This window comes from Pinus tabuliformis, chromosome 9 (genome assembly GCF_031772625.1).
Source record: "Pinus tabuliformis cultivar Carrire ecotype Pingquan chromosome 9, CPIR1, whole genome shotgun sequence".
NCBI lineage: Eukaryota > Viridiplantae > Streptophyta > Pinopsida > Pinales > Pinaceae > Pinus > Pinus tabuliformis.
Genome location: NC_142307.1, coordinates 1713685652 through 1713706350, shown reverse-complemented (window position 1 = coordinate 1713706350; position 20699 = coordinate 1713685652). Strand labels below are relative to the sequence as shown.

General features: G+C 38.9%; 1 protein-coding gene across 1 annotated transcript in view; it reads right to left on the bottom strand.

Annotated features, from left to right (window-relative positions):
* Window positions 1–20699, bottom strand: part of LOC149155551 (stromal processing peptidase, chloroplastic-like) — a 335427-nt gene that overhangs the window by 179719 nt on the left and 135009 nt on the right. Inside the window, exon 9 of the mRNA XM_089445700.1 lies at window positions 10481–10582. Coding sequence (XP_089301826.1) covers window positions 10481–10582 — 102 coding nt within the window. The remainder of the gene's footprint in view (window positions 1–10480; window positions 10583–20699) is intronic.

Here is a 20699-nt window from a genome sequence, read left to right as displayed (position 1 = left end):
GTGAGAAAAATGGTGATCGGGATGCCCGAGTTCAAATTAGAGCAAGAAGGTGTATGTCCGGGATGTGGCGAAGAAAAGCTCAAAAGGGGACCATTCCCCTCAAGCCAAAGCAAGACCTCTGATATATTGCAATTGCTTCACTCAGACATATCTGGTATGATGCCTATGAACTCCTTGGGAGAATATGTATATTACCTTGCTTTTACAGATGATTATTCTCGCAAGACTTGGATATACTTCTTGAAAAAGAAGGATGAAGTGTTCTCTTGGTTTCGTCACTTCAAAGCCTTGATCGAGAATCAAACCGAAAAGAAGATCAAGACCTTATGGATTGATAATGGGACTGAGTATGAATCCAATGAGTTCCATGACTTTTGCAAAGAGGCTGGCATTAAGAGGGAGACTACAACACCATCTACTCCTAAGCAAAATGGTGTGGTGGAAAGGAAGAATGGTATGATTGTGGAGGCTATTCGTGCTATGCTCCATGATCAAAGACTTCCCAAGTTTCTATGGGCCGAAGCTGCAAATACCGCCGGATATGTGCAAAACCGATGCCCTCATCAAGCATTGGGTTCCAAGACTCCCAAAGAGATGTTCACTGGTAAGAAACCTGACATATCTCATTTTAGAATTTTTGCAAGTCCGGTATATTTTCATGTGTTGAAAGAGAAAAGGAATAAATTGGGTGCATCTAGAAAGAAAGGTATCTTCGTGGGCTATAGCGAAAATACTAAGGGCTATAGAATCTATGTGGTTGGTCAAAGGAAAGTCGAGATTAGCCATAATGTCACCTTTGACGAAGATATGGCTCTTAGCAAAGTTGACAATCTTCCTACTCTAAGGGAATCTAAAGAAGCCGACACCAGGGAACCAAAGGAAAAGGAAGATGAGACGATGCCTGATGTGGAAGAACCTATGCATCCTATTGATCCCCCTCCGCAAGAGCCTTCCTCTTCTAGGAAGAGGCCTTCATGGCTTAGGGGTACACTTGATGATGCTGAAGGACACATTGCACCCAGGGGGACTTTCCGGGGAAAGTAAGAAGCCGACCAGGTATCAGGGATACTTGACCATCATGAGCACGATCATCCAAAATGAGCCTTCATCATTTACAGAAGTTGTCAGGCATCAAGTCTGGAAGGATGCTATGACTGAGGAATATGAGTCCATCATGAAAAACGATGTCTGGGATATGGTCCCTAGACCCCAGGGCAAAGCTATTGTCACTTCAAAATGGCTTTACAAGAAAAAGCATGGAGCTAATGGAAGTGCTGAAAAGTACAAGGCTCATTTTGTCGCTTGTGGCTTCTCTCAGAAGGAAGGTATATACTATGATGAGATATTTGCACCTGTTGCCCGATATACCACCATTCGCTCGATCATAGCCCTTGCTGCTTCGCAAGGATGGAACCTACATCAGATAGATCTCAAGACCGCATTCTTGCATAGTTCAATCAAAGAGGAAGTCTATGTGGAGCAACCGAAAGGATTTGAGATTCATGATCGGGAATCTCATGTGTGCAGGTTGAAGAAAGCCCTCTATGGGCTAAAGCAAGAAACCCGAGCATGGTATGAGAGGATCAATGAGATTAATATGAGTAGTATGACACACACTGAGACTGACTTCGGGTCAATGGAGGATGGTATGATACATCCTGAGGATACTAATCTGGGATCAGTGAGAGTAGTATGACACACAATGAAACTGAATTCGGGTCAGTGGAGGATGGTATGATACATCCTCGATCATTTCTTCTTCTTCATAGTTCAGCAGAGCAGAGCCAAGCAGTGCAAGGCAGTGCATTTGATGGCAGGGATAGTACCAACGGTCAGACGGATTAGCAGATGGAGTTCTCCCTAGTTGAGAGGGAGTGTTAAAATTGGCAACTAGGGCCAAACTCCATGTGGGTCACCTTATTTATGGCAGCTGATATTTTTCCTAGATTCCTCTTGTCGAGAGGTGTAGGATTGATCTAAAGATCATCTAATTCTGACAAGTATTTATGGAGATATGAATTTATTTGTATTTACTTGACAAATTGTCAAGGTCGGCCAGCAGCTAAATGTGTGGCACACATGCCCAACAAATCATATAAGTACAAGTGAGGTTGATTCATTATCAACTCATCTCATCTCAACTCATCTTCTCTCTCCTCATCTTATTGGGCCAACAAAGGAGCAGCTTCTCTCACACGTGCAAGAAGAAGGACGAATTAGGGCAGCCATGACTGAACTAGGGTAGCATTGACTGATTTAGGGCAACTTTCACTTTCTGGGCAACATCGACTTTTCTAGGGCTGCGTTGACCAAGTGTTGGGTTGTTTTATGGAGCGTTGACCAAGGGCTGACCTGCGCTGACTTTTTGGGGGCTACGTTGACCAACGTTGACCTGAAAGTTGACCAGCGTTGACTGGTTAGGGCTGACCGTAGATTGTTGAACTTTGACTGTTGTTTGACCGGGTATTGTATACTGTTTTGGGCTGCTGAAGATAGCTATTGAAGACCGAGTTCTTCAAGTTGACTAGAAGTCAATCCGGGGTTGTTTTGACCAAGTTTGACTTTGCTGATTTAGGGTTTGTTGATGCTGTTATAAAATTACAGAATTCTGAATTGTACTATTTCTCTTATTTTGAACTATTGAAGATTAAGGAAGAATTGATCAAAGGGTTTCCCTACATTGGAGTTTGTCCCGGGTTAGCCGCCACATCTTGTGTCTCTTGTCTTGGCTTGTTTTTTGTCGATCGTTTAATGTTCTATCTGCACTATACTTTATGTTTATGTGATTGCTAAACAGTGGCTAATAAAAAGATTTGATGTAAACTACTCTAAGCATAGAACATAGCATAATTTAATAATTGGAAAACCAAAAAAATAGGGAGGATGGGGAATAAAGGATCTGAATATATTCACATCGGCACTTGCAGCAAAGATGGGTTGGCATATTATCACATTTGATAGCTTATGGAAAGAGGTGATTTATTATAAATATATATACCCACTATCAGTTATGGAATGGATTCGTAGGCCGAACAGGGGTATTACTGGTTCCTCCATCATATGGAAAGCTATCACACACTCCATATCTGTCATTAAGCGAGGATTGGCATGGCGGGTTGGAACTGGTGAGCTCGTTCGACTTGGCATTGATGCTTGGTCGGGATGTGGAAATGCACATATACTACCACTAGAGCTCAGACAGTTTCTTGAACTGGCAGGTATCACACAGCTCTCTCATATTGCAAATGGGAGGAACACATCATGGCTCTCACAGGCATGGTTATCTGCACAGGACCTCAAGTTACCGAAGATATGGAGTTTGGATTGGAACAGATTCATTGGGGCACTAGAAGAGTCACATGTTAGGATTACCGACAGGAGGATGAAATCATATGGGCTGCAGCACCTCACAGTCATTACACTCCCCAGGATGGATACACTTTTCTTATATCGGAACAGGAACCTATGGGGGCAGATTGGTGGTGGCGACCTCTTTGGAAGCTTAAGGCACCACATAAAGCCCGACTGTTCATGTGGTGCATATTATCAAACAGAGCGCCTACCGATGATAATCTCAAACGTCGTGCCTTTCATGGACCATCTCGATGTTGTCTATGCAAGGATCAAGCTAAAGACATAGACTATCTCTTCCTACATTGCCCAATGACAAATAAGGTGTGGCATCAGATATATATATCCCTTGATATCAAGATCAGATGGAATGGAACTCAACTCATAAATGCTTGGAAAACTTGGTGGAATTCAGCAGCATCACAGAAAATTAGAAATCTCCCCCTGCTAGTCTGTTGGGGTATATGGTTGGTTAGGAATCGTTCCATATTCCAGGACTCACCCTTCCAATGGACAACAACTTGCAATCACATTGCCGCATTATATCACTTGATTCCTAAGGAACTGGCATCAAAACCCATCCATGTCATTACTCCTAAAGTAATTGATCATACCTTCCCATGGGCATATTTTGATGGGTCGGCACAAGACACTAGATGTGGGGGTGGAGCAGTACTTTACATAACAGAAAGACATTTTTACAAGCTCAAAATGGGATTGGGGAGGGGCACCAACAATTATTCTGAACTCAACAGTCTCAGACACCTTCTCATTTTTTCACTTGAGCAAAACTGCAACAGGATTCAGATCTTTGGGGACTCAAAACTAGTTATCAATTGGATCAACTCTGCATCTCATTGTCACGTGCACACACTCAGGGGTTTACTGGATGAAGTCATCACACTAAAATCACATTTTGATTTTATTGTATGCTCGCATATATACAGGGAAAGGAATTCGATCTCTGACGTTCTTTCCAAGGAGGTCGCGCAGCAACACAAGGGGCAGTGGATAATACAAGAACACCAAGATCAAGATATATATCAGTACTTCCATCAGCCTTTCATCGAACAGGATGGGGATGATTCTGAATGATCTGCCATGATCATTCAGTGGCTTTTTGCATTTTTGTGTTTCTGTTTGAACTAAATGATCGGATTATGATGTTATTTACATGTATATATTTATGTCTTTTTACTCATATATTTATGGACCTAATGGAACATGGCACTGGTTAGAATCGCTTGATCCATTTCTAATATTTTGCATATCCTTTATGCAGATGATACAACATGTAATTTTCTTTTTGATAATGGAAATTACGATTTTTTTTCTTGTGAAAAAAAAGAAGAGAGAATGTGTTGATCCAAATTGGTCAAAATAAGGAAGTCAACTTGTGTATTTATACTTGTCAAATGGGTGACTTTTGCCCAAGGGTCACACCCTTTCATGGTGGGGCCGACTTGACCATTTTTTAACTTAAATGAAGCCCAGAAAATTAGAATTTTAATTTTTCATTTCATAATTTTCCTTGGCCAACTTGGGAGGCCTTTTGGCATGCGAGAATACCTCCCGATGCTACAAAAAATCAACACTTTCTTCTGATAAATGTTATATATAAGTAATAATTAATAAATAATTAGCATATTGAAGAGGCATGTCCTAAAAGATGGCTATTCGTGAAGGGGCACCTTGCCTAGAGTTGATTTTCTAGTGCAATCAAGACTAGTATAGTTTTTCACAATTGATAACTACTTCTAATGATACAATCAATCTTCTTATAGCATTCCAATAATTAAGCAATTATATATGAAAAAGTTCAACCATTCACTTTTATCAATAAAGCAATAGAGATCATAATGAACAGTAAAACAAGAGACAAGGGACACCAAAAATTAGGCTAGTAGCCAAGGCAAAACCCACAAGGGGAAAACCCAACCAATCTATCCTTATGAGAGAGAAATTCAATCCATCAGAATATTCCAGCAAGATTCCAAACTTTCTGACCTCAATAAATTCGAAGTTAAACCAGTCAACGAAGAGAGAGAAAAAGTCAATTATGGACAAAGACTGATCTACAATTAAGGGCTGAATTTCGACCTGAGGTAACTCAAAACAGGGGGCCAAAATTTGGTCAAAGCCTCAGTCAATGAATATTTGAAATGCTTGTTCAAAGGCCTCAGTCACACCTTCAGTCAACACCAATCAACGCACCCAAAAACATGACAAAATCTCGGTCAAATAGAGTCAACAAATACCTGGAATATTCAACCTCCAAAATAGTCAAAGAGCTCAGTCAAACAGAAGCAATTCTTCCCAAATCAACAAAGGTCAAACAAAGGAAAAGAATTTGGTCAACATAGATAAACAAGGACTCTTTTGACTCCTTCGCACATGTGGATGTATCAGTGTTGCACGACTCATACTCGTATAAGACTCGGCGAGGCATCGACTCATCTACTCGTATAAGACTCGGGAACGACCCTTATAAGACTCGTCAAAATACAAAAAAAAAAAAAAAAAAAAAAAAAAAAAAAAACTTAAAATTTGGTAAATTTTAAGCACAAAAAATAAACTAATGACAATTCCAATCCTTATAAGTTATAAAAACCGCAATATATGCAATAATTCATAACATCATCTCATATCTATAATGAGGAGTCAAATTCATGGCCAAGGAAGATGGGCTTGAGCAAGATCAAATGCATCATTTATCATAAGCATGGGCATTGTGCATCATAGTGTCCAAATGAGAAGAAGAGTAAAGGGCAGTAGTAGCAAAAGAAAATGGCAACCTCTGCAAAAACTCAAAGGAACGAGTTTTCTACCAAATTCCAGAAGGATTTCTCGATGGCATCTTGCCTTTCTACCAACACATTTCCAAGGGATACTTGATATGTGGACAATGGGGTATATCAGCATATGACATGAGCTCAATAGATTTTTCCAATCTGTAAGGGCACAAATCAAGGCTTCAAGTGGAACTTGGTGATGATGTCAAGTACTCAGTAGCAAGAGTCGGTACCATTCCCTTCTAGTTCAAATCAAGTAACCTTTTAGACTTTAACAATGCTCTGTTTGTTCCGGCTCTCATAAAGAACTTGCTTTCAATTTAAGTTATGGGGAATAGGAGCCATGCAGTAGACTTCAAGACCTAGTAGGTCCTCATCAATCCATCAGAATATTCCAGCAAGATTCCAAACTTTCTGACCTCAATAAATTCGAAGTTAAACCAGTCAACGAAGAGAGAGAAAAAGTCAATTATGGACAAAGACTGATCTACAATTAAGGGCTGAATTTCGACCTGAGGTAACTCAAAACAGGGGGCCAAAATTTGGTCAAAGCCTCAGTCAATGAATATTTGAAATGCTTGTTCAAAGGCCTCAGTCACACCTTCAGTCAACACCAGTCAATGCACCCAGAAACAGGACAAAATCTCGGTCAAATAGAGTCAACAGATACCTAGAATATTCAACCTCCAAAATAGTCAAAGAGCTCAGTCAAACAGAAGCAATTCTTCCCAAATCAACAAAGGTCAAACAAAGGAAAAGAATTTGGTCAACATAGATAAACAAGGACTCTTTTGACTCCTTCGCACATGTGGATGTATCAGTGTTGCACGACTCGTACTCGTATAAGACTCGGCGAAGCATCGACTCATCTACTCGTATAAGACTCGGGAACGACCCTTATAAGACTCGTCAAAATACAAAAAAAAAAAAAAAAAAAAAAAAAAAAAAAAACTTAAAATTTGGTAAATTTTAAGCACAAAAAAGAAAATAATGACAATTCCAATCCTTATAAGTTATAAAAACCGCAATATATGCAATAATTCATAACATCATCTCATATCTATAATGAGGAGTCAAATTCATGGCCAAGGAAGATGGGCTTGAGCAAGATCAAATGCATCATTTATCATAAGCATGGGCATTGTGCATCATAGTGTCCAAATGAGAAGAAGAGTAAAGGGCAGTAGTAGCAAAAGAAAATGGCAACCTCTGCAAAAACTCAAAGGAACGAGTTTTCTACCAAATTCCAGAAGGATTTCTCGATGGCATCTTGCCTTTCTACCAACACATTTCCAAGGGATACTTGATATGTGGACAATGGGGTATATCAGCATATGACATGAGCTCAATAGATTTTTCCAATCTGTAAGGGCACAAATCAAGGCTTCAAGTGGAACTTGGTGATGATGTCAAGTACTCAGTAGCAAGAGTCGGTACCATTCCCTTCTAGTTCAAATCAAGTAACCTTTTAGACTTTAACAATGCTCTGTTTGTTCCGGCTCTCATAAAGAACTTGCTTTCAATTTAAGTTATGGGGAATAGGAGCCATGCAGTAGACTTCAAGACCTAGTAGGTCCTCATCAGGCTAAAGGAATCTAACCTAGAAGCAGCACAAGTTATAGGTGGTTAGTGAAGGCAATTAATACAAATTGTAGGATGAACCTATTCGAGCCCTATTAAATAACAAAGATGGCTTGTATGAGTTGTGCCTGTGGCACAAGACGATGAGGTACTTGCATCATAAAGCACCCCCTATCTAAGGGAGATAGTCACAGGTATTCCAGAGTTCACCATTCAACAACAAGGAGTATGGAAAGGGTGCACACTTGGCAAGCATGCCAAGGCTATTTTCCCATGCAATGAGCATAGGTCTAAGGAGATTTTAGACTTGGTGCATTTGGATATCTATAGACTAATTTTATTAGCATGAATATTAGGAAGCATCTAATATGTTTCATTTATCGATGAATTCTCTCAAAAGATTTGGATCTACTTCTCAAAGACCAAGGATGAGGTCATTAGCAAGTTTTAGGAGTTCAAAGCTCTAGTTGACACCAAAGAAGGAAGAGGATCGAAGTCTTGAAATTAGACAATGGGATTCATTAAACCCCCAAGGAGTACAAGGGCTTATATAAAGAGACAAAAATCAAGTGGAGACTAATTGTTCCAAAAAAAACCAAAGCAAAATGGGGTTGCAAATTGAAAGAACTAATCCATCATAGGGACTACTAAGGCCATAACTCATGACCAAGAGTTACCTTGGTAAAATAAATTTTTATCGAGTTTATTAGCTTTATTTTAAAGGTGATTGATGGGGAAAGACTAGTGCCAAATATTTCAAAGGGCATATGGAGCTATGAAGCAATAAAGAGAACTTGTTATGGATGATAAATATTGGGAATGATAATTGTTGTTATAACATGCAGAAAATTAGTAATGGTTGCAGATTTAATATGGTTGGAAATAAAAGAGTAAAAGGCCCTTCCAAAGATGTGCTTGAATGAACTTGAAATAACATTAAGACAAGCTCCTACTTTAGGCTGATAATCAATAACGTATCTTGCAATGAAATGACATGCAATAGATAAGGTCTGTCAACCACTAAGTAAAAGCAACAAAAGCCTTAGATACAATGCACCTCATCCAAAGCCTTTTTCCAAGTGACAAAAACCACACTTAGCTTCAAATTCTTATTGCAGTAGCATTAAACATGAATCCTGGGAATATAAATCAATAAGAGACGGAAGATGGAATGCCAGACATAAGATGAAACTTTGCTAATCATATTGTTGTTCAAAGATCTTCAATACAAGCCAAAACCAAGAGAATATCGTTTCCTCAAACCATCAATGGTTAATACCAATGTTGCACGACTCCCTCCAATTTCCCTTTTCTTCCACCTCATTTCCAAAAATGAAAAAATTAAATTAAATAACAAACAAAAACATGAATTTTCGGACAGTTTGGGGGTTCTGCTGCCCGAAGGATCTTATAGGGGTCCGATGGGAGTCTTATAGGCTACCCGTGGGTCTTATAAGGGTAAACGGGTCTTGTACAAAACCCGCCGGGTAAGGGTAAAGAACGCGGGTTTAATGAGGGTCACCTGTCCTCCCTTCTGACCCGTTCTTACCCGCAGGTTTAATAAGGGTGGTGCTTCATTGAATGTATCTCTGCAATTTTTCAGATCGAATGATGGATGTATATGTGCCAAATGAAGTCCAACGAACCTTTATTTATATGAGATTTTGTAGGTGGCTTTTCCACAAGTGGGGCCAACTTGGTTGAGCATCAAATTTCATAATTTCTCCATTAATTTTCTAATGAAAATACTGACCACAGCTACCAAATTTTCAACACCTAGTAGATAAGCAAGGCCCTCATTTGTAACCACAATATATCATATCATATCATATCTCGTGTACATTCAAACATTCTTGCATAAATATTACTTGCCCTATAATGGATATTTTCATATTCCAGATATTCTGAAGATTCGTGAGTATACGAACTTTGTTCTCTCTCTCTCTCTCTCTCTCTCTCTCTCTCTCTCTCTCTATTTTATATCAAGTGTTCATTTATTTACAGTTTCAGGGCTCCTCGGATGAGCAGTACAAGGAATGATTCTCAAAATTTCAGACATTATCCCTAACCTCCTTGTACTCAAAGCCTTTCAGTCTTTTGAAGATATTAAAATGATTCCATGTTATTGTTATCAAAAATTTATCCTTGTAAAGCAGACATACGGTAACCATTGTCCCTAAGAGACATAGATCCCCCTTTGTAATATTGTGTGCGCATAATTTTATAGTTTCAAGATTCCAAGGATAAGAAGTACAGTAAGAGCTGCTCAATATTCCATATAGAATCTTTAACTTCCTTGAACTCAAACCGTTTCGGCATTTTGATGAGACACAAATGATATCATGTTGGTGTTATCAAAAAAGATAATAAGCTTGTAGACCAAACAAATGGTAATCAATGTCCCAGAGAGGAGTAGATCAAAGTTTGTCAGGCACGGTCTGCTATTACTGTATGGTATATATATTAAATGTGCACATTGGTCATCATGATTAATAAGTGCACATACTAATATCCCTTAATATCAAACTTAGTAATTATGACCACTAATGGGCAAACCGTACCCACTAACGATCACATTGATCTAAATTCCAAAAGTCAGAGTTATAGGAAGACAAAACTGCAACTGTTCACAAAGATAATTACTGAGCCTTCTGAAATGCAATTTGTCATAACAGAACATTGAAAAATCAAAAGAAACGCATTATACACACCAACCTACTTGTAAACACAATGAACCTACCAGCAATGTACATTACCTTATATCTAGTATTGACCCGAAAGTGCAATGCAGACAGGAAAATCCTTTTCATCAAGACATCCCTCAAATCACCATAAGTTTGCACCCTGTTAACAGGAATCTGAAGAAAAAAGGGGGCAAAATTGTTAATAAATAATCAAAACTGGACCAGCACACTTTCTCTGCCAAATAATTGTTACAACTAAAGCAGGCAAAAAAATGATAAAATTGATGTCTATTGGTGGACAAAAGTGGTGAGTGGACTATAACATTCCATCCATGTAGGCACTGAGGAAACAGGACCTCAGACCTCAACAACAAAATTAAACTAAGATTTACTTGTAGAAGTGAGAGTACAGTAAAATTCAAATATATAGAGCACTATGGAAACTTTCTTCAATAAACTGGCCACTTTCCAATTTTTCCCAAATTCATCCTATTGAGTTTTTCCGATTTATTCCACTGCTTGCTCATTTTTTTCTGAGTCACTCCAATCTTTTGCCAACCTTTTTGTGATTTTACAATTCAGTTAGCTCCACTGAATTATTGGCAAGACGATTTTTTAACATTGATATAGTAGTACAAAAGTAGTGACTCAAAGGTGTGGGAGAGTGAATGGTTTCCACTACAACGGAAACGAAATTCCAAAACTTACAAAGGTTACCAAAGGACAAGGAAGAAAACAGACCCTGGAATGAGGGCACAACATATATGATGAAGAATAGGAAGCTTTGTACCATCCCATCTATGAAGCGTGTGTTTGTCCTGGAGGATCACCTTATATACCTGTCTTGGGTTCTGTTTAATGTTTGGTAGATGAGATTTGGACTAAAGCAAGGTCTTCCCTAACATCCACGGTCAAGAAAGGAAGAAAGAAGCTATAGAATCACAGATATGCTTGTTCAAACATGGAGTGCTCAATGCCTTTCAATATAAGACTCCAATCAGTGTCACCCTCCCAGCAATGTATGCTGGGTCCTAGGTTATCCCATTTATAGTACACTAAGTGACTGCCATCTATGTTTCTTTATTCGCATAAATATGGCACTTTCTACTTGGACTCTATGTCACACGGTTCGAGTTCGAATTCGAGTTCGACAACGATTAGGTTCGAATTTTCTGATCAGGTTCGAATGAGGTTCGGCATTAGGTTCGACTATACATATTTTTCAATATATATATATATATATATATGACAAAATAATAGAAAATTCAAAATCGATCCATAAACAGTATTTGTCAGGATTTTGGGAAGTTATTCTTGAGTATCTGCCAACAATCTATTCTGTTTGCAATAACTTAATGGAGCTGAACTTCAACGATGCTGTTATAACTTATGGTCGGAAGGTGAAACTGAAATTGAAATTGAAATTGAAATTACATTAAATAACAGCAGTAACGTCATCCAAGTACACCACCGCCATCTTATATTATTCATGCCTTCCATCTATCTTCCCAATAAATATCTCTAGTGAGTAGCAGAGATTAGAGACAGCGGCACTAAATGGTATATAACCAGAGAAGACGGAATGAAACATTATCTCATATATAATTATTTTATATATATATATATATATAATTATTTACTTATATTTTTATGGCAATATTTTCTCAACACTATATATATATATATATATATATTTATAACAATATTTTTTCAACACTAAACTCTAAAGCTGTAAACCATTCTTTCATCTTGTCATCGTCATCGTATAATAAAATTAGCAATATTTTGTATTTGAAAATTTAAATCAAAATTTAAGATATATATGTATAAATTATTTTTTATATAATAATTAACGTTATTTTCTAACATCACCGAGGCTCTAAAACACAACACGCTTAATTAAACTATAAAACTTTAACCAGAGTAAAGTCAGCATAGTAGATTCAGTGGGTCATAGCTTCACCATTACAAACAGTAGCATGACGTACGTAATTCCATTGCTCGCTTCCCACGGAACATAGTTTATTGAATCTTTCGTCTCCCATGGAATCCCTTCGGGTTCGAGTTGGTTGTGCATCGAAAACTTAATTATAGGATCCAAAATAGTTACACCAGCACAGTTAAACAGCTAGGCAGCCGCAGCAATGAAATTATTAACACATAATTGGAAACGGAATGAGAAACAGGCTGGGAAGCGATGAAGAAAACCGGTGTGCGACCCAAAACTGCCAAAAGAAAACCATCGAACCTCAAAAAAACCGCTGAAATTCGCCTTAAAGTACGTTCAGGTTCGATCTTCAAATTCGATTTTTCAGGTTCGATTTTCAGGTTCGATCAGGTTCGATTAGGTTCGAATTCGTTCAGGTTCGCCGATCAGGTTCGACTTTCAGGTTCGCCGATCAGGTTCGAATTTCAAAAAAAAAATTCAGGTTCGGCGAATTTCGAACCTGAACCTTCAGGTTCGCCGAACCCTGTGACATAGCTTGGACTCTGATGGATACAATAAAGAAATGCTATCACTAGTCAATCCTTGTATCTGAAGGTTGTAGCATCAGCTGCTATAAGTATGCATCGATACAAAGTGACTTCTCTAATGAAAAATTCTAGGCATTTCTGATCAGGATACTAGAAGACACAGAGGCATCTCGCTCTAATCTCATGGTAGACTGTGTATCGGAAGATGAAATGGTCCCCTGTTTCAGGCTTAAAGAAACATAATTTGCCTATTCAAACAAAAATGCTTAAGGCAATGTTACCCACCAAAATGCGTAACCCCATACAAGAAAATTTTCTCTTGCATTTGACACTCAGCCAGTCAGCCAGACAACCAGCAACCCCTGCCAGCCACCATTAGATGATGATATGCCATGTGCCTCGACCATTTGAGATAATCTGCCATTAGATGATGATATGCCATGTGCCTCGACCATGTGCCTCTGTTACTTTGATCATTTTGCAATCAGGTGCTTATAATTGTTTGTTTTGGGCATTTAGTATAGGTGATGGGATAATATGAAAGATTGACAGACCTTGACCGTAATCTTGTTCTCTCACCTTACTAGGGGGGTTAATCTTTGACCCTAGTCTAGTGGGACCTCCCTTAAGGCCCTTTGTGTTACATGAGGAGCACTACCAAGAAAACCATGTTTGAGATAGCATGTTCCATCTTCCCTATACCATACTTAAAACCTTCCATGCCACATTACAAGCCACATATCTCACCCCCATTCTTCGGGTACAACTTGTCATTGGCTCTTGTGGATTTGGGACTCATATGTTCGTGTACCTTGAGTAGGGCCCAGAAACATTTGCCCTAGGAGGTTGATGCAGGTAAAAGAAAAGGAAAAAGCATATCATGGCCACAGCAAAACAAAGAAAGATAATCAAAATGCAGAAGATGACCTGGAAAAAGCCTAACATGAGATCTACCTACCTCATATGGCCATCACTTGGTTCTTGAGTGCATGATGCTCCATTACATCAAAGAGGAATGCTTGCATGTCCCAACCCCAATGAACGATAAATTGACTCATCTTAAAGGGGTAATAAAACTGCTACATCATACAAAGCAAGGTATAACCCGTGAGCTAAAAGCAGTAATACAAGGAATAATCAAGAAGTAAAAGGCACAGAAGAGAGGTGTAAAAATCAAGCCGAATTGGTAACCCACGCATCCGTGAATGCTCCCTCCTCACATCTATACACTCAAGATGTGGACACCCACATCAATTGGTCCCTTTGACCATGGCACTTGACCATGAAGTCTTCTCCCCTCCATTACCATATTATTATACACTAACACCTATCAATTGAAGGGTGGACCAAGGAACTGTTACTTCCCCTTAGGGGCTAGAAGCACCTAATAGGGTTGACCATTAGCCACCCCTACCTAGGGAGAAAACACTTTTGCGAGAACTTGGTCTTGATTTTGAAAGGGGATCTTTGTTTGAAGTATTAAATTGCCCTTAACATTCAAGTTTGGTTCACTTAGATGCATTATTGGTCTTAGTCTCTAATGAATGGTTGCTTTCACTAGAATCCATGTTGTTCTTGTCAGGTGGTTCAGTAGCCCAAGCTTTGGGCACCCACTCCACAGGTACCCAAGCCTTCCAGAGAAGTACATTGGCCTAAGTAGGTGCAGCGTTGAGAGACTGGAGCCTCCTAGCAACACTAGCAGATGACACATGTCTCAGACTACCTCCAGGACCCAGAACATTGGTCAACCTTGACTTGGTTTGAGGATTCTTCAAGATGACACCACTGGACCCAGTATGCCCCCGGGCTAGCCTTGACACAACTTGATGGGCAGGAGTTGATTCAAAGCCCAAATGAGGATGGTCTCCCATTGAGAGACTAGGGAGGGCTTGTTGCACTAAAGGAAGCACTAACGCTGGAGAGAAGCATTTAGCAATTGGAGACCCATGGAGACCACTTGATGGCACCCCAGTTGGATCTTGGGACCCCACAGGAGATATTGAGGTGGATTTGAGGGCCAACTCTCAAATCCTAGATGATCCATGAACCTACACATTCTTTGACACCTCATCCCCCTTGGTGGAGCAATTATGATGGTTGATGTCAGCAATTTAGAGGCTATGGCTCACACCTATGGGCAAATTAGCCATAATTTGTTGTTAGCTAATGGGTTGGCTTGTAACCCAAGTACATTTAGCAATCAAACTTGTTTTTAGGGGCTTTGTAGGCATATTAGGAGTCCTAATCCTCATATAAATAGAGGATAGGCTCATTTCATTTCTCATCATCACTTGTGACTAATTCGGCCCTCTTAGAGAATTCAACCTAAGATAAATTGCGACTTATATTTTATGTAGATGTGATTTATGGTGAATTTTTTCTAATGGAGCTATTCTTTGGCTTTGGAGATGTCATTTTGGAGCAATAAAGGACTTGTTCATGCATTCTATTTTGTAAGTGTACCTTGTATTTGATAAATCTTTGTATTTTGTGGCTATTGTATGGAATGGTTAATTATCTAGGGTTTCTATGTGTAAGTTTATTGTTAAAAATTATTATATGGACTCTTGATGATAGTACCGCATGTGTTACCCACCTATAGAATGTGAATGACAATCCCATGCGTGAATCTTTCAACTAGCTTTCCCCATCGATTTTTCTCCCTCGCAAAAATGATATTTAGGGTTTGAAACCTAGGGTTTCATATTCCCTTACTATTTTGCCAAGGTTTAATCATTTTTAGCAAAGTTAATAGGCTTACATGGCAATGGCCCTAGTTACATGGTTGATCACCTTCAAAATCTTCATAAATTCACTTTCTTCTACCCTAAACCTAGAATTTCAGCCTCTTAAGGTAAGTCTCTAACTAGGGCTAGCGCATCTTTCTCAACTAGGGTTTGAAACGTTCATCAATAGAGGGATAGAACATGTGGAGGTGAGGTATTTGCCTCAAAATTAAATCATTCTCATGGCTAATTTCTCTATTTTACGAAAAACATCCCTTGCCCTAAGTAAGATTGTGCCCTAGAAAAGCCCCAATTTGTTCTCGGCTTCAACTTGGGGCTTGTTGAAGACTTCTTGTTCCATAAATTGAAGGTATACATCTATTGGAAGTCTTTTATTGGCCTTGTGATCCTAGGTAAGCCAATTAACTTTGCTAATTCTCAAGCCCTAGGTCACGTTGTGCCCTAATTGAGCCTTTTGTGTTAAATTTGGCAGCTAGGGAGAAATTCCCTAGCACTCCTCCTCTCATTTGATTAAGCAAAGGAATTTTATTGCAAGACACTTATAATAAAAGGAATTTGATTTCTCTTCATGTCGGCTTCTATTGGAGGGAAAATTGAAATTATGATTTTTAAATTGATTATGTCTAATAGAAGAAGAACAATTTTGGGTTTTCCCACTTGTGGGGTTTTGCCCTGGTCTCCGACAAAATTTCAATGTCTCTTTGTGTGCATGCTTTTCTTCTGATGTTCCTTTTAATGTTTCATTGCATTACCAATGATGTTGTTCTTTCTATATAATTGCATATGATGAAATGATGTTATGATGTTGTGGGGTGAATTCAATGGAATTATCTTAAGCAAAGAACAATATAGCCCTAAGAGAAAATTAGCATGGTATCAGAATTGGACTTTGGAAAAGTCATGGATATCACCGCTATGAAGACATCATTGATGATGTTGCAAGTGAAGATGGCGGAGACCTAAAAGAATGCTAGGGTTTGAAGGAAACCCTAGGCAACCTTGTTCTAATAAGAGGGGCTATGGTTTGGTAAATAAAACGAGATTAGGGTTTGAGAGAAACCCTTGATGCATAACATGAAGCTAGGGTTCGAAAGAAACCCCTGAATTATGCAAGGAAGAAGAGCCTGGATATGATTAGCTCGCATAGGTCATGAGATGGTTTGAAAATTGGTTTGTGGAAGTCAGAAATTATAGGGTCTAAGCTCATACATGCGGAGAAAAGAATTTGTTTGTGGTTGCAGTGTTGGAACGCGGAAATTTCGGCCAAACCTGCATGCATGAAGGGTGCTCCTTGTGGCTGGAGGGCTACAGCCACATGCATGGTCACTAGTTCCATGCAGCTGTGACTTAAGATATTTTTTAACAATTGACCACTACCTTTGATTGCTGACCGTAAGCTTGAAAAACTCTAATATGGATTTGATCTATCTATTTGACTCATCTCTTGATTGTTTGGTTGGCTTTGATGGATAGTCTCCTAAAGATTCAGTGTAACCATAGATGGGCTAGTCTCATTTTGGCCTGCTAAAGTTGATTGATGATGCCAAGTTGAGGCATCCCCTCTTTTGTTGATATATGTTTGATGACTTGTAGCACCTCATGACAAGTATGATGGTTATGCATTTCTTCTGCAAGCAACTTTAACTCTTGGAGACTGGATCAAGAGGGAATTGATCACTCCCTTCAAATCTCGTTGAAGATAAGTACCTTCTAGACTTATGTTGTTTCTATATGACACTACTCTTGTTTAGATTTACTGTTTTGATCATTGCTTATTCCTCCTGCATAAATATTTGAGTATTTGAATACTTCTAACTTCCATATGAAGATGTGATAAGAAGATCCTTCTTGAGGATCATCTGGATGATAAAAGAGTTGGTGCTAGAGTTGTATGCAAGCTCTACAATTGTTATCCGAGTGCTACAAGTTGCTAAAGATATTTGAATATTACAAGGTATGCATAAGCGTATTGTTTCAATGTTATGATTTAGCAGCAATGTTGTAGCAAGTTAAGCCCTAAGGCGTGACAAACATATTGTTGAAGAAAGTGTAACTAGGTTCGGTCTTCATAAATGTAATTTTGATCTTTGTACTTGTAAAGAAAAAGAAATATATATTTTTTTATAACAATGAGTTTCTTGTTCATTGATTAGGTCAAGCACATACTTAAGTGCTTCTATGAAGTCAAAGAGTAAATGTATTTATTAAATACCCTTATGGGCTTGTTATAATATGTAATAATATGTATTAGAGTCATAAGAAGACCTCCAAGCAAATTCATAAGCCTCCTCCAAGCGTTGGCACCATCAAAAGAAGTAATCCAAATTATATAGAGCAAGTCGGCTTCAAGTCTTCATGTCGGCCTCAATTCGGCCTAAAAGGAGACAAACTACTATATAAGGAACCATTCGACCTCCTCAAAGTAATATCATATCATCTCTAAAATCAGCTAGAAAGAAGACGAGTAAAGGGTACGAAGAAGTCAAGGAAAGAGGTCTCCAAGTGCAGCGAAGAAGGAAGGAAGTAAAGCGAGTTTTTGGGAACTATTCTAGGGCTAATTGTAGTCACACGTGTGAAGGCAAGAAGGCTATTCTGTTGTCATATCAAGCTCTCCTATTGCAGTCATAAAGAAGAAGTGTTTGGGCTAGAAAAGAGTGCCTATAAGGCCTCTCATTCAAGCAAGAAAGAAGGCTACACAAGCAAAGGAAGAAGAAGGAATCTAGCGTAGTTTTTGTGAAGGTATCCTCCCACACGTGCGAAGAATTAGGGTTGTATTACTGCTGCTCTAAGTCTGCAATCTTCGTGAAGAAAAGAAGGCCCGGTTGGGAGGTGACAAGTTCATCTTCTTAAGTTAGAAAGGCTCCATCTCAAGCAAAGGAAGAAAAAGGACAAGGATCACTCCAGGCATACCATCTAGGGTTTCTACAGTTGCCGGAAGAAGAAGAACAATGTGCCAGAAGAGGAAGGATGAAGTGTTGCAAGAGGAAGGGATCTTGAAAGGGCTTGACTTGCACTTGGAGGAACTTCTCACCAAGAGTCTAGGGTTTGGCATTGATCAATAGAAGCTTCAATAAGAGAAATTTACGAATGGGTTTTCCTCTCGAAGAGAGAGTGGTTTTGCCCTGGCAGAGAGCCAACACCTTGTGTTCTTCTTTCTTGTGTTTTGGTAGCAGTTTGATGAAGTAAACACACACACTAATAATAAGAAGAAGATCAAGCTAACAAAGATAAATTGGAAAAGTGCTTCACAAATTGTTATCAAATCTAGAAGAATCCTCCTATACATAACTGCCCTTAATTCTTCAACACATATCACCCTCATAGATGACTTGATTCATAATGCCAATGAATGTAAGTTTGATAGTAACATTTAATATTAGACAATGCATGTCATGTGATCATAATGCATTTTCTGATTTTGTAAAGGAGACTAGAAACATTGACTTTGATATACGCTAGCTTGATATTGTTGACAGTGCTTGTAATAAGTATGGTAATAGTATGGTTGTAAGATTGATATTCCGGATCTTCTGCCTATCTTCTTGGTGATCTTGATAAGGCCTTAATAAGTTGTAGCTGCTTTGATGCCCTAACAGCATGGTAAATTTGACAATGTCGATTGCCTAACTCTGAAGAAATATTCGTATAATGTGATAAAGAAGTCATGATGTGACCATTAACCTTTGATGGATGTTTGATGACATGTTCATATGTGACAATGAAGCAGTTGATGGTAACTTGTCATGACTATGATGTATATATATATATGAGAACTTGATATAGTTTGACTCTGTGAAATGACAGTTTTGATGATGCATGACAGTAATATGAGAGATAGGTTGATGTCGTGATTGATGATGATTGAAGAGGATGCCCATTCGGAGGGAGAGACCCTTGATGAGAACCCAACACCTATTATTATTTACAGTAAATGGATAGAAGACTCATGATTAGAGAGTGAAACAAGTCTTTTGGACTTGGATTGATGATCATCTGATGTTGAAGGATCCAGTGTTCATGAAGAAGTGCGGTAGAAGACATTCTTGTTGGAGGAAGTATATTATCAAAATCATGGTATATTGGATCGTATTGATGGATTATTATTACTAGATCTAGTGGATCATGTAATAAGCAATTAGTTAGATAAAGTCTTGACATACATACATAACTGAGATAGAGACATCTTCCTCCATTGAGATAATGTTGTTGTATGAAACAAGCTTAGGCTTGTGGTTACTCCCTCCCTACGTGAGAGGGAGAAAAGATGAATATGTTATTCTTTTCTTTATGTCATATATTTGCTCTAACATAATATTTGATTTGATGTCCTGCATAAACAGGAAAATAGAGGATTGTTGCTCAAAGCAGTGTGCTTGAATTCCTCATTGAGCTATTTGAGTCGGTATCGGATATGAGCACTTTGATATGATGCTCCATCATATTCTTTTATCTTCAGAGAGAAACTTCAATTGATGGATGCGACCCTCTTCGGCAAGGGTCCCAGTTGATTGAGGACACTAAGCTATGCTCTTCCACCCTGCCTGAGCTCCCAAGCTGAGGAATTCAGCTGAAGAGCTCTTAGGGTTGAGCGAACTCATGGACAATAGGTGTGTCTAATCCTTACCTCACAATAAGTGTGTATCTCCCCTATTGTCAACTCAGGGCATGTTTGATCCTTACTCAAGATAAGTGTGTATCTCGCCCTGCCGAGTATACCCCAGTATGCATCCTACCCACAAGTTTGGCTTACTGGGATTGTTCCCCCCCATCTAGCCAACAGGTTGAGAAGATGACTTGGGCATGTCTGATCCTTACCTTGTAGGGTGTGTATCACCCCCAAGTGCCTTGGGTTGCGTCTGATCCTTACATTATAAGGTAAGTGTATCTCCTCCCAAGGTTGTGGATGCAGGTGTTCTACCATTGACTGTTGAGGCTCATGTTGGAAAGATCGGCAAAGATTCCCGGGTTGTAGGATTGGCTCCCGCTAGCAGTATTTCCGTGTGAACACAATGGCTCCCTAATGACGATGATTCTGGGTGGTAGCAGTGGCTCCCTAATGACGATGATTC